Source organism: Netta rufina (genome assembly GCF_964035555.1).
Source record: "Netta rufina genome assembly, chromosome: 19".
NCBI classification, from domain to species: Eukaryota; Metazoa; Chordata; class Aves; order Anseriformes; family Anatidae; genus Netta; species Netta rufina.
The window spans coordinates 12,195,009-12,209,570 of NC_140143.1; the positions used below are offsets into that span (position 1 = coordinate 12,195,009).

Consider the following 14,562-nt stretch of genomic DNA (forward strand, 5'->3'; position numbering starts at 1 on the left):
TGCACAGAGCAGACTCCTTAGGTTGCAACCACACAGCCAACACCTATCACCAGAAACTGACCAAAATGATAGTAAAAAATCCTGCCCAAAAATGCAGTAACTAGTGAACCAGTTTACTTCAAAATGCAAATTGTCCTAAACTTGGTATCTTCACAGGGACTGGGTTTCTCTCTGTACAAGAGAGAACCAAACCACAAAAGAACAAGTTCAACACAGGAATTTCTGATATGTTTGTTCACCTCTCATTAAGCAGGAGGCCAGGCTGTGTGATGATAATAATCCATCCTGACCAGAATATCCATGGAAGAACCCACGTCCCCAGAGACTAGGTGACAGCCCCACAGTCACCACAGAAAGGTTCAACTGGCAAAGTCAGCTAAGTTTTCTTCATGCTGCCATTGCAGCACAGCAATTCCTACCTCCCCACAAGGGATGCTGTAGCCTCAGCACACAGACAGATGCACAACAAAAATATACATATCTAGGGAGGCATTTATCTTCAGTGAATACAATGCAGTGCATTTTAAATAAGATGCATCACATCGGGGAATATAACCAGCACCTTTTGAAAGCTAGACCTGATCAGTGTACTCAGACCTTTGAGAGGGTGTGTGTTGGGTCTGCCATAAGCAGAACATCCATCCAGAGATCAGAGACTTTTGTACCTTCTTAATAATCATCACTTCAGTTAAACTTGGACTGACATCTGCTGCTGGTTCCTGTCCCACAGGGCAGAGGACGACACAAACACCCCAAGCAGTTTCTCTCATGCAGTTTTTCCTTCCAGCCTCCACTGGCTGTAGAAGATATTCCTCACTTTGAGAAGCGAGCCTTCACATTCTTTAAACTCACGTAAGATTTTATCAAATCTAAACCCAGTAGAAGATTGCTGACTTCAAAGGTAGCAATCACATCCTAACTATATGATGTTAACAAGGTGTTTGTGTTTGTCTGATACATGCATAACTTGATGTGGTTACACAAGACTCCCATAATTAATGTTTCGCTTCATGCACATATGTCTATGAATAATTCTAATTTTGGGGACCCCTTCTTGGTAAAATAAAGATTGGAAAGTTTTCTGGCAGTTTGCCTTTTTTTTTCCTCTTTCTCACAGCACTCTTCTTTCTCCCACTGGATGGTGTTTTTTGTTTGTTTTGTTTTGTTTTGCTAGAAAGGCAATGATGTGGTTTCCGATTCTGTCAGCTCCATCAAGTCAGCATGAAATATCAGAAAAATCTCCTAGCATCTGATGAGACTTAACTAGTATTTTCAGGCCACTCCTTTATGAGGAAAACAGATATACTAAGAATGTTGGTCTACAAGTAAATTGAAATAGAAAGCTGAAATGCCATAACATTTGCTTATACATACAGTACTACATACACACGTGTACACTAAGACAAGCACAAAGGAGAAGTACGGCATGTCAGCCATATCCTAGCAGAGCTACAGTACGGGAATGAACTAGCAGGTTCAAATAAACTGAAGTTTTTTGCTCACCAGACAAGTACCTTACCTTCTATATAAATGCAAACATGTCAAAGTCAATGTATACACACCAACCTGACAAATCTGCAAATGTCAGTTTGCAACAGCAGTGTACGTCAACACACAATGGCTCTATAATTCCACTGTGGGCAAGAATAATTGCAGTCAGCTTCTCGTTTTATTCAGTGAGTTAAAGATACATTTCACTCTGCCAACAACAGGTTAATAATACACAGTGAAAGATAATGTATACTTTAACAATGTGTACTTTATCACCTATTGAGGACAAGGATTAATTCCACCCCCCACTTTTTCATCTTGTTCTCTTCTACTTTCCCTGTTTTCTTATACGTGTACATGTATGTTTCATCTGTTTCATTTATGTTGGCTTTTCAAACATTGCTTCTTACCTAACCTGATGCTCACTTTCTGCTCTTTACTTCCCAACTGCCTTCTTGTTCCCCAAATTCCATTCTTTGAGGTTCCCTAAGAAAATTCCTGTGTTTACTGGCACTTGTTTTCCTTACTCTCACCCTATGCCCTTACTTTCTTATGCCCCTCGGTGCAGAAAGGGAAGTCCACCCACCAGCCCTTTGCCTGCCTGCTGCTCTTCACAGACACAGCCCCCAGGACAGGTCTCTCGTTTCTGCTGCGCTGCTGCCAGTAACCACTCTGCTCACAGACCTGTGGGCCCACTCCCTGCTGGCGCAGCTTTGACTTCAGGACTGAGGCCACTCACACTGTGCCCTGGCAGGTCCAATACCTCAGCACAGAGACTCTGAGGTTGCATTTCCCTCCTCCTGATGAACAAGTAAAAGGGCTGCTCAGGTCACTCCTTGCACTCACCAAGGCAGCAGCATTTAGAGGAGGAAGATGCAGGGACGACGGCATCTCTTACTAAATTCCCCTAACAAGAAGCATTCTGGTCGCAGTGGTACCCACAAATGGTTTCAGTAATACTTTTCACCATGCTGTCTGAAGAAATTCTAGTTACCTCAAAGACACAGCACAGGTCACACACCAACAGCAAGTTCATCCAACAACAGTGACTGGCAAAGTTCAACTCTGCAATCACCAATTCTGTTGCATGCTAAATATGAATGACAGGTGACCTACTGAAACGCCTCCTGGAAGCTCTTTTCTGTCAGGTAAAGAAAGGTACAGGGCAGAGCTTCCTCATACTTGTGCAGAAACTTATCTCCCAACTCTGATACTGCACTGAATGGCATCCACAGGTGACAGCAGGAGTCTAGTCTCTCAGGCAACAACCCCTCTGCTATCTCCCTGTCCAGGATTCTTCCTACATATTCACACAGGAGACTGTCTAACCAGATACCACAGTTCTCCAATTCTTGCTAAAACCCAAAAGGTTATAGCTGGGGTGCGGGCAGGGGAGTAAAAGGGGCAAAGGATGGGACAGAGAAACAGATGTGAAGGGAACTGAGAATCCCAAATTCCTAGCCCATCCAATGTCTGAACTGTTTGTGTACACTCTGAAAAGATATAAACAGTATGTATGCTTGGTTTTAGAAAGACACCAGAGTATTACAAGCAGTAAATGCTTGGAAAAGTCCTGGTTAGCCTCCAGGGTCCTTGGAATCTGAATGCAAGAGCCAAATATACAACAGCCAGTTACAAGTGTTTTCTAACTCTTGCTTGGAGGTATGATGACTGACTCCTCAGCTCCCAATTAGAATTAAAATTCTCTCTATGCCTTTGAATTAATTAAATTTCATACGCTAATTCTTCAAAGGATAGTTTTCTACATAACGTCAGCAGTAAAGACTGTTACTAATTCTGTCAATTTCAATAGAAATGCAAAATTCCTCAAATTACTGTTTTTGTTTTTAAAATCACTGTCTTTGATTTTTAAAATCACTCTCAAAGTTCAATATCTTACTTCCCACGGAACCTCTGTTTTGTCCAAAAAACAGCCAGAACAAAAGGAAAGAAAAGGAAAAAAAAAAAAAAAAAGGAAAAAAGAAAAGAAAGGAAAATAAAATAACGAAGTAACACCTATTTTCAATACTTAAAATTTTTAAGTATTCCTTTTTAAGGATTTTTTTAAGCCTTCCTTTGTCTCTTATCTGCCAACTATGCATTGAACACAGCACTACCAACCACATGTGCCAGGAACCTGCCTTTGGGAACGAATGAAGCTCCCAGATGCCTGGGCAAGAAAGGCTAATGCAGTCAGCCGGGAGAAGACATGAGAACGAAGCTGGAAATGTAGAACACTAAGGGTGGAAAGATTTGAAGCAATCCTTTACATGACTGCAAGGCTTGTGGGCCATCACAGCACAATAAGCCTGGTGTGAGTGCAGTGATACTGAGTCCAAGAGATACCAGGCTATCTAAAGAAGCTTTACACAGAAATTCCATAGGATATTGATACAAAACAAAATGAAACTGGGTGGTCTGCAAAGACTTTCTGACGCCCCGGATCTGTTTGCCCAGCTCCAGATATCAACATGACAGGCCTCAATTTCCAGGACAACTTCACCCTTGCATTACCACCACCTGGCCCACTACTCATCCCTAGGCCCTGCTATCCTACATGACAGCAGAGACCCCTTACAGAAGAGACCAGCCCTCAGGTCACACAGAAAATCCCCTGCAAAAGGCTTAGAACCACAGGCCAACTTTCACATCCTCTCAGCACAACCTCCAGAAGCAGTCGCTATCCCGGAGAGCAGGTCCATGGCTCCTTCATGGACAGCACAAGCATCGGCTGAGACCATAGCCAGTCCCACCCACCCCACAACCACTTGATCCCATTACCGCCTTCAGAGTAGCAGTTGCACTAGCTGAGTTAAAGAACGCTTCTAGCTGAAAATTAACTCAACAAAACTCATTTTTTACTATAATTACTCCTTGTAGCTTAATGACTTCCCTGCTACACCTCATCATACTATTTAAGACAATTAGACCAACACCGACGCAGTCCTACTTCTCTCCCCACCCAGCAACACATTCCTGTGCCTTCCTTGCACCAGTGCTCACGCAACCCCATGCCGAGCAAACACTTGGCATCCAAACTAGAAAAATCTTGCTGCTTTTCTTCTGACAGATTCGTTTTGCAACAGCTCGGCTTGCAGAGACGTCGGTGTCAACAGAGAACCAGTGCTGGTGAGAGGAGGGTGGTGGGATGCCCACTGGACCTGCCCTGGGTGTGACCAGCCCACAGAGGTAGCCCTTCCTGCCCCATACGTCTCCCCCGTTTTCCTACAGGTGGTTGCACAGCCACACAGTGATCCTGGTGGAGGACTGTCCTCATGGGAAGGTTTTCTGCCAAGTTCAGGGAATTCCCTTTACGACCACTGCAACAGCAACATGTTCACCTCTGCCAGGAGGTTTTCCAGAGCCACCTAGGATCCTACATTGAGCTACTCCCAGGACACCTCAACACACACCTGTTACCTTAAGAACAACAACGAAAAAAGCTATTTATGTAACACCAGATTTTACTGCAAACACCTGCATATCATCAAACTGGCCATTGTCTTCCTGAATTCATGTTTAAATAGACACTTGCAAGAAACTACACAAGAAACAAATTGCCCTTCCTCCCCCCCTGGAGAAAGGATGCAGGTATTTCTATGTCATTGCCAACTCACACTGCAACACCGGTTCTTATGTCATGGTACGAAACCAAGCTTGCAACCCTGAAGATGCATAGAATTCAGGGAAATGATTCATGAATATGAAGAATATGGGTCACGTGGAAAAATAAAAGGGGTAACACAAAGTTTTAACTGCTCTGCAACATGGCTATTTCTGGTCTCATTATAATTGTTTTTACATATCGTGCCTTTAGTTGAGTTCTTGAGCCATGCACTTCATTTAAGAGGTTTGGAACTACGGTTCTTGAAAGGTATCATAAACGTGTACAGTATCACCTTCCTAGGGCCCAACAGGTACCAGCTCCTTAGTTTAGCAAACACAAGACCTTCACACAGTTGAAGCTGCAAACAGTGAAAATTTGCTGTCTAGTTCCACGTACACCAAACTCTGCAGTTTGTGTAACCAATTCTCCACCCAAACAGGTTCCCTGTCAGCCTCCAAGTAGTCTCTCCCGACAGGACAGAACAGATAGTAGCAAAGCGTGAAATTTTTTTAGCCGAGAGCTCCCATGCTTCTCCTGTCAACACAGAGATTGACCTTTCCCTTCTTCTTTCTTCAAAAAAAAAAAAAAAAAAAAAAATTAAACATTCCCAAAACAGGACAAACAGCTTCCTTAGCATTACCATTCCTGTATTAAGTTAAAAAAAAAAAAAAACAACACTGTGTGGCCTCAGAGTAACACAGTCTAAAATGCTGCTTAAGAAGAGAGTGTTTTTCAGTGGTGTAACCTTAAAGAAAAAACTCCAAAGGTATTCGCTGTGGCTTTTCTGAAAAATAAATATCCACTGTTTTTGCAAGAATACTCAACCATCAGCAAGTGCAGATGGGAAGCCTGGCAGCATTACCCTAGTATAACACTCTAAATTTCCATCAGAATAAAACAACAACAAAAATTTAACCACAAGCTCGCCATTAAACTGTTTTTACTTAAACATCTGTCTCGAGAAAAACACATGAACAGACATAAAGGAACAAGAAATGCCAAGCACCAGAACCGTTCAGCGAGCAACGCTGAGGAGTCCAGCGGGAGTCGGGTCAGAGCCATCCTCCCATGGCCACCAAGAGCCCGGCTACCGCAGCAGTACATGGGCAGCAGCGTTTGCCAAAACGTTACCCTGGCTGCCCCCTGGCCACCCCCCGCCCCGGGGCTCTACCCCGGCTCGTTAACACCAACAACGCCGCACTCCCGGGGAAAAGAGCAGCGCGTTAGACGTAACTGGCACGGCGCTGCCGAGCTAGGCCCGCCACCAAAAACTTGCATTTGGGCAGAGGCTGCTGCGCGCCCCCCCTCCCCGCAGGTCACCGCCCAGGGTAGAGGCACGGGCAGGGAGGGCACAAAACGGAGCGGGCCGAAGAAATACCGGAGCTAAAGCCCCCGGCTTTTGTCTCGCTCCTGCCTGCTCCCGGCCACCTCCCCGGCCCCGCTCCCCCCCGAGGGGCCGCCGCCTCCTGGGGCCGCGCAGGCCGAAGTCGAGCCCCGCTTCCCGGCCCCGCCGCGGCGGGCACGGCGCCGCCCTCCGCCGAGCCTCCGGCTGCGGCCTGGCGACACGCGGCACCCGCGGGGCTGCAGCGGGGGGCGGCCCGGAGCGCGGCCGCGCAGAGCCCCCGGGGCAGCCCGGCGGGCGGGAGGGCTGCGCCGGGGCGGCGGCGGGCACCAGCCCCAAGCTAGCGTCGAGGGGGCGGCGCGGCTCCGGGCCGGGCACGGCCGCACCCCCGGCCGGCTCGGGAGCGGGTCCCCAGCGCCGCTGCCGCGGGGTCCCGGCCCGCCCGGCCGGACCCCGGGAATCGCAGCCCGCCCGCGCCCCGGGGGGCGGAACCCGCTCGCCCCATACCGACTGGGGCAGCGCCGAGCCGGGAGGGAGCGGCGGGGCCGCCGCCCCCGGCTCCCCCCCCGCGCCCCCGGGCCCGGCGCTGCTCGCCGAGGTCGCGGGGCCCGCAGGCGGGGCCGCGCCGCGCCACCGGGTGCAGCGGGGCCGCGGCGAGGCCTAGAGCGGGGCGCGCTGCCCGGCCCGGAAGCGGCGGCCGGGCCGCGGCCTAGCACGGGGCTGCTTACCCTGCTTACCCTGCATGCTGCTGACGGCCGCGTGTGCCGGCGGGCCGCCGGGGCCCGGCCCGCTCCCGCCGCCCGAGCCGGAGCCGCTGCTGGGGCTGGGAGTCGCCATTGTGTGCGCCAGAGACGGAGCGGCGCGGAGGCTGCAATGCAGCAGGGACCCTCCCAGGCAGGACACCTAGAGCCCCGACGCCGTATAGCAGGCGCCGGAGCCTCCCCGTCCGCCGTCCGCCCCCGGGCTGGGGCTCCCGCTTAACCCCTCCCAGGCGGGGCACCCGCAGCGGCCGCCCAGGCTCTGCGCTGCGGGCTCGGGCGGCTGCCGGGGCCAGGGTGCCCTGCGGCTGCCTCCGCCTGCGGGGCCGGGGTCTGCCGTCCCCGGCCCGTTCCCCGCGGCCGGGCCCTCCGCTCGCCGCCGCCGCCGGGCCCTTGCTCCGCACGGCCGGGGGGCGCTCGGCGATGTCTCCTGGACGCCCCCCTTCTGCGCCCCGCTCTGCCTTCCGCCCCCCGCGTGTGGCAGCGCCCGGCCTGCGGTGTGGGTCTCCAGGAGGCCCCTGCCCCATCTCCAGCATCCCTGCTCTGCATCCCTTCTGCTTTCTCTGGCAGTGAAGCATTGCCCACTCCCTTTGCCGTAAGCCCCTTTGGGGCCACTGTGTTTTTTTCAGGAGCCCTGTGCCGTGCTGTGGTCCCAACACGATGGCACGTCCCACTGTTTGACCGCAATGGCCTCCTTGACCAGGGGTGCCCAAATGTCGTATTTCCCCAGCCTCCCATCTTCCTGCCTCAATGAGGCCCCCTGAGGGATGGCAGTTTGTCCAACCAATTTGATCACATTTCTCATCTTCACCCATGAATAGCGCTTGCACAAGCAGCTACTTGCAAACTTGTCTTTTCATTTCTTACCTGAAACATCTTCCCTAACCACTGCAGAGTGTAACTTCCTCCTGTGTTTTCCAGAATAGCCAGGGCATCAACCCCTTTTACCACCACCATCATCATCATCATCATTTTATTTCCTCCATTAGGTACTGTTTGTTCCAGCACATTGCCTCTACCTGGTTTCTGATCCTACCTCTAGCTCCAGCAAACTTACAGCCTTAGGGACAGCATATGACAGGGACTAGAGGAGTGAAATGGGTCTAAAGGGATGTGGACTCTCTTTCTAGCTCACCACATATTGTGGAGGATACTCTTCACCTACAACAGTCCTTGTGTCCTTATTAGTATCACAGAAATAATTCTGACCTCCTTTATAAATTGAGATCCACTGATGAAAGAGCTGGTTCTGACCACCTCCTATTTCTGCTCCGTCCTCCGTCTGCTGCAAGGACAGCAGAGTCTGCTTCCTCCTCGCCACGGATACCACTTCTCTTCACCTGGGCAAATGCTTGAGTGCACTCCTCACGCACTCAGGTCCAAATCCAAGTGACCTATTTGCTGGGTTTGATCTTAGGCTGCAACCCTTTGCCGTCCTACCTGGCAGCTGCTTCCTCTGAAGCCATCACTCGCTCTTTCAAAGCTGCATGTACAGTCTGTCCCCTCCACTGCTTTGGAGGGATAGGAGTGGGAAGCACTCACACCCAGAGCTGCCCACAGGAACTGGTCTTCCTAAACACAGATTGCTTGGGTACAGCTGGTGGCAATGGTCAGTCGTGGCCTTCAGCCAAATTTGCAACAGAGGTCACAGACCCCACTGCATACAGCAGCACAAACACTCACCTCCAGGGGAAGGTGTGCCCTTATCCTCTTCTCCATTATTCTCAGAGGGAACACCTTGCCCCTGGCAGAGTAGTATCCCAGCCCTATACCTCTGCCTACCCAATGTCAGGGAACACCTAGGACAACTAGGGAGGAGTTGCAGGAGTTGAGCTTAATGCAGCGTGAGGGCAATGGCCTCAGCAGCAAGGGCCCAGACCTCGGCAAGGCAAGCAGGGCAGGTCCTGTGACGGTAACCGGATTCAGCCAAGACACCAGACTACCAGGCAAGACTACCATGACGAGGCAGATTTAAGGATAAACTGGGAAGTCAATTTCACAGATCAAGGTCTGGCTCAGTGAGGACAAGGGAAGGCATGGACATGGCAGCAATGCAGCTGCAACATGGATCAGGTGGGGCCCAAAGTAAAAACCTTGGCTAAAAGAAACACAGAATCACAGAATCATCTAGGTTGGAAGACACCTCCAAGATCACCTAGTCCAACCTCTGGCCTAACACTAACCAGTCCTCCACTAAACCATATCACTAAGGTCTACATCTAAACGTGTTTTGAAGACTTCCAGGGATGGTGACTCCACCACTTCCCTGGGCAGCCCATTCCAATGCCTAACAACCCTCTCAGTAAAGAAGTTCTTCCTAAGATCCAATCTAAACCTCCCCTGATGCAACTTTAGCCCATTCTCCGTTGTCCTGTCACCAGGCACATGGGAGAATAGACCAACCCCCACCTCACTACAGCCTCCTTTAAGGTACCTGTAGAGCGTGATAAGGTCACGCCTGAGCCTCCTCTTCTCCAGGCTGAACAACCCCCCAGATACCTCAGCCGCTCCTCATAAGCCATTCTCTAGACCCCTCACCAGCTTTGTAGCCCTTCTCTGGACTCGCTCGAGCACCTCCATGTCCTTCTTGTAGCAAGGGGCCCAAAACTGAACACAGTACTCGAGGTGCGGCCTCACCAGAGCCGAGTACAGGGGGACGATCACTTCCCTAGCCCTGCTGGTCACACTGTTTCTTATGCAAGCCAGGTTGCCGTTGGCCTTCTTGGCCACCTGAGCACACTGCTGGCTCATATTCAGGCGACTATCAACCATCAGTCCCAGGTCCTTCTCTGCCAGGCAGCTCTCCAACCACTCATCTCCCAGTCTGTAGCTCTGCTTGGGGTTATTGTGCCCCAGGTGCAGGACCCGGCACTTGGCCTTGTTGAACTTCATGCAGTTGACCTCAGCCCATCAGTGCAGCCTATCCAGATCCTCCTGCAGAGCTTTCCTACCCTCAAGCAGATCGACACACACACCTAACTTGGTGTCATCTGCAAACTTACTGAGGGTGCACTCGATCCTCTCATCCAGATCATCGATGAAGATATTAAAGAGGACTGACCCTAGTACTGAGCCCTGGGGGACACCACTAGTGACTGGCCTCCAACTGGATTTGACTCCATTCACCACAACTTTTTCGGCCCGGCTACCCAGCCAGTTTTTAACCCAACAAAGTGTTGGGTTAACAGCACCTCAAGCAGTGAGCACAAAGGATGCAGAAAAGGTCTCTCCACTCTACTGTGAACCCCTTCAAATGCAAGCCCATGGGGACCCAGGCTGTGACTGTGCACAACCTGTAAGACTCTGAGCAAGGGATGTCGTGTGGGAGTGGGGTAGGTGTTGCTGCCTGAACATGAGCCAGAAGCCAGGCCTTGCTCTGATAAAAGAAAAGCGGTTGCTATATCAATTTCCTCTCCTGGTCTTTTTTAATTGTGACTCACTGAAAATAAACATGGTGAAGCACTTTAAAATAACCTTTAATTATCCCTCAAGCATTTCTACTGCACAGTTTAGCCAAGGCACTGTGATTCTGCCCATTTTGCTTTCCCAAAGTCTTTTACCCATGAGCCCAGAGAGCTTTTCTTTCAGCCTTCCCTCCAATAGTCCAAGCCATGAGCAGTCAGTTTCTTGAGGAGAATGCTGTGAGAAGCAGTGTCAAAAGCCTTACTGAAATCAAGGTAGACCACATCGACAGCCTTTCCCTCATCCACAAAGCGCATCAGTTTGTCATAGAAGGAGATCAGGTTTGTCAAGCAGGATCTGCCTTTCATAAACCCATGCTGACTGGGCCTGATCGCCTGGTTGCCCTGCAAGTGCCAGATGATGACACTCAAGATAATCTGCTCCACGAGCTTCCCTGGCACTTTCCTGGGAAAAAGAGAAGACCCCCACCAGAGGCTTCTTTCAGCATTGTTTCAAAAAGCTCTAAGGCCAGATGATATTTCTTAAACAGCTTGCTTTTGTCACCGGAGTAGCCTTAAATGCAGAGTTACATGCTTAAGAGGGGCATATGCAGTCCAGCCCCTGGTGCTGAGACATCTTCCCCTAATTGCACTACCTTTCTTTCTCTTTCCCCTACTGCTTAACTTTTCTCTTCTGCCCTATCTAAGAGTTCAAGACCAAAGCTGACATCTTACAAGCCACAATAAAGAAACATAGTGCCTACTGGCAAACACCGTCAGAAGCTGACACCTGGCTTCCATCTCTACTTCATGCCACCTGCATGTGGTACAGTTAGGTAAAATCATACTGTTTATTTTATTTTGCCCTGCAGATTTGAGAGGATCAACAGTACCTGTCCTGACAGATGTTTGGGATACCTGTTCTTAAAGACCTCCAGTGATGGAGATTGCGCCACCCACAGCAATCTGTTCTGGCATGCTACTGTCCCAACACAACATTATCTGAAAGCCTAACTTAAGCTTTTTTTGTCTGAGCTGAAATCCCTTATATCCCTTCCTGTTCTCTACAGCCATGCAAGACAAGTAATTCCCTTCTTTGGAATGACCTCTTAGGCACATATTTCCCTTCCCTTCATTCAGGCTTTCTCTACATACTGCACCAACCCAATTCTTTCAGCCTTTCTTCATGTTTTCTGTGCCTCCCAGCATCCTCACTGCCCTCCTTTGACTTTCTACTGTTGATTCACCTTTTTTTTTTTTTTTTTTTTTTTTTTTCAAATATAGTGTCCCTAGCTAGACACATTACTCCAGCTACTCCAGCTTATCCTGCTTATACACTCCAGGGTAGCATTTGCCTTTTCCATTAGTGGTGTAGATTGTGGGACAAAAACACCAAAAATCCTGTTTTGAAAAGACTCTGTGAGAATAGAAATGTTGTTTTTGCAGAGTTACATTGTTTAGAAGGAGGGAATGTGGTACTGAGATATGCTTACAGTGATAAGAAAGTTTAGCAGGCGACCTTGTAAAATGCAGACAATCAGACTCCTTAGGACAATTAGGTGAAAATCATGGTGTCAAGTCAAGTCAGATAAGTGAAGAAACATTACCACTTCAAGCAGTAAAAATGGCAAAAGGAAATTGAAATTTAACAGGCTGGCGACTGAAGGCCATGCATTGTTTGTGAAGCATCAGATAGATTGTGAACCTGGATTACCCACTCAGTGGGGAAACAGGGGAGGGTCCTGTCATCAAAAGGTATATAAACTGTGTTTTAGAACTAGTAGATGCGCTCTCTCCTGCTTGTGGGGCGCCCGCCACTGCAATCGCGAATAAATTACTACTTCACTGAGATCCTCGCCTGAGCCTAAGTTATTGGCTACGGAGTGTTTCTCACAACTCTAACTCAAGAGAAGAGCAAGGTCTTGGGGGACATAAACAGAGGACTGAATCCAGCCTGAGGCCTGCACCTGTCCCACACCAGGAGGCCCACTGTGCCCACTGTGCCCAGCAACGGGGGAAGGTGACTGACAGGGTCAGGACTGGTGTAATGATGCAATTGGAGGTGTTTGTGCAGTGTTTTGCTGCAAACTGTATATAAGCTGTGCCAAATTTTAATGGTTACCTCTCCTTTCCCTAATGGAGGAGCAATCTCATGATCACAATTAAACTTTATTGAAACCTTTGTAAATCTGCCTTTGGGTCCTGTTTCCTCCTCAGCAATGAAACGTCCCAAGTGAGCTTTGTGACAAGTGACATCTCTGGTGCAGGTTCTTGGGCAGCAACATGGCTCTTCCAGTATCACAGCTTGGTTGTTGGGTCCATCCCTCCAGCACTCTCCTCTGAAAACTTCTGTCCTTTAGATATGGGGTTCCCTAACTGAAGATTAGCTGAAGTTTCTGCCAAGCAGACTCCAGAGAGGCATAAGAATGTTTCATCTGATAAGAATGTTTCATCTAATACTGAGGAACGAATTTTCAATTAGCTCAAATTATATTCAAGGATACTAAATGCTCTTGGCCTCCCTCTTATGGGAGGAAGAAGTATTACTGGAGGCTCCCTTCAGGCAGAGGTAAGTCTCTTCTGCCTGTGGAGGTGGGGGGAGTTCTAGTAGCTTGTCATTGTAGCTAAAGCTTTAAAGTGAACAAGCCTCAATTTATTTTTTGCAGTAAATACACAAACCACTAGAAATCCGTTACATTTCTAAAATACAAACTACAGCACGATTGCTTTTGAATTAGACCAGCAAAGAATAAAACAGATTGAGATGAAACAGTTTGCAAGTTGATCCGCTCTTCCCTACCCTATCAAGAGAAGGATCTTTTGCCTTCTGTTGCTCATGTCACTGAACTTTGCTCGCTTACAGGGACACCCCCATGCAGACCCTTCCAAGTGCTCAGGAGATGCTGCTATCTGCCAGCTCAGCAGCCCCTTCCCTCTCTGCCCCCCTTTCTTCTTGATGGTCTCGCCCATGGCAGTGAGGCAGCACAGCTGAGCTGATCTCAGACCTCACTGTTACTTGATAAGGAGACAGAGGTCTTGGCCTACCCCAGCCCACTCCATGCACCATCCTGACTCTGCCTGGCTGGCTGTTTCTCTGCCCTCCACCCTGTCTCCCTGCCTTTCTCTCACAGCTGCTCTCCAGAAGCCACTGTCTCCCCTCTGCACTCAAGCCCAGCAGCTACAAAACGGCAAGCAGCAGTTCTCCACGTGGCTCAGCCATGGCCCATCAATCAGGTGGGCTATAAAGGTTGTGGGAATATAAATATTGTTTTTGAAGAGTTACATTGTTTAGAAGGAAGGAATATGGCAGACGACCTTGTAAAATGCAGACAACCAGACTCCTTAGGACAATTAGGTGAAAATCATGGTGTTAAGTCAAGTCAGATAAGTGAAGAAACATTACCACTTCAAACAGTAAAAATGGCAAAAGGAAATTGAAATTTAACAGGCCGGCGACTGAAGGCCATGCATTGTCTGTGAAGCATCAGATAGATTGTGAACCTGGATTACCCGCTCAGTGGGGAAACAGGGGAGGGTCCTGTCATCAAAAGGTATATAAACTGTGTTTTAGGACTAGTAGATGTGCTCTCTCCTGCTTGTGGGGCGCCCGCCACTGCAATCGTGAATAAATTACTACTTCACTGAGATCCTTGCCTGAGCCTAAGTTATTGGCTATGGAGTGTTTCTCACAAGGTGTGTGCAGTAACTTGTAACAGGACAAAGGAAACAGTAAGAGTTCATCACAGCTGAGATTTCTTTTTGCAAGACCAGCTAATATTGTTGGAGGAAATGGACAGAAATTCACACTTTTTTTTCCCACCTAAAAAGAGCTGGTGTGCCTGAAAACCATCTCTACCATTATTTTTCTATCACATAAATTGCTCTAACAAAAGACATACTCTGTCTTATATTAATCTCTCTTATTCTTACTAACACCACTATCATTTCTTACCCAGCTAAAAG

The 14,562-nt window shown here is 48.9% G+C and overlaps 1 protein-coding gene across 5 annotated transcripts in view; it reads right to left on the reverse strand.

Moving 5' to 3' along the window:
- Positions 1-7,335, reverse strand: part of MAP2K4 (mitogen-activated protein kinase kinase 4) — a 102,815-nt gene extending 95,480 nt beyond the window's left edge. For 3 of the 5 annotated variants that reach the window (XM_084298709.1, XM_084298707.1, XM_084298710.1), the window contains exon 1: positions 7,178-7,335. In XM_084298709.1, coding sequence (XP_084154835.1) covers positions 7,178-7,277 — 100 coding nt within the window. In that variant the 5' untranslated portion in view covers positions 7,278-7,335. Of the gene's footprint in view, positions 1-7,168 lie in introns of all 5 variants that reach the window. The other 2 variants (XM_084298708.1, XM_084298706.1) reach the window with 1 other exon arrangement.
- Between the last annotated feature and the right edge of the window lie 7,227 nt (positions 7,336-14,562).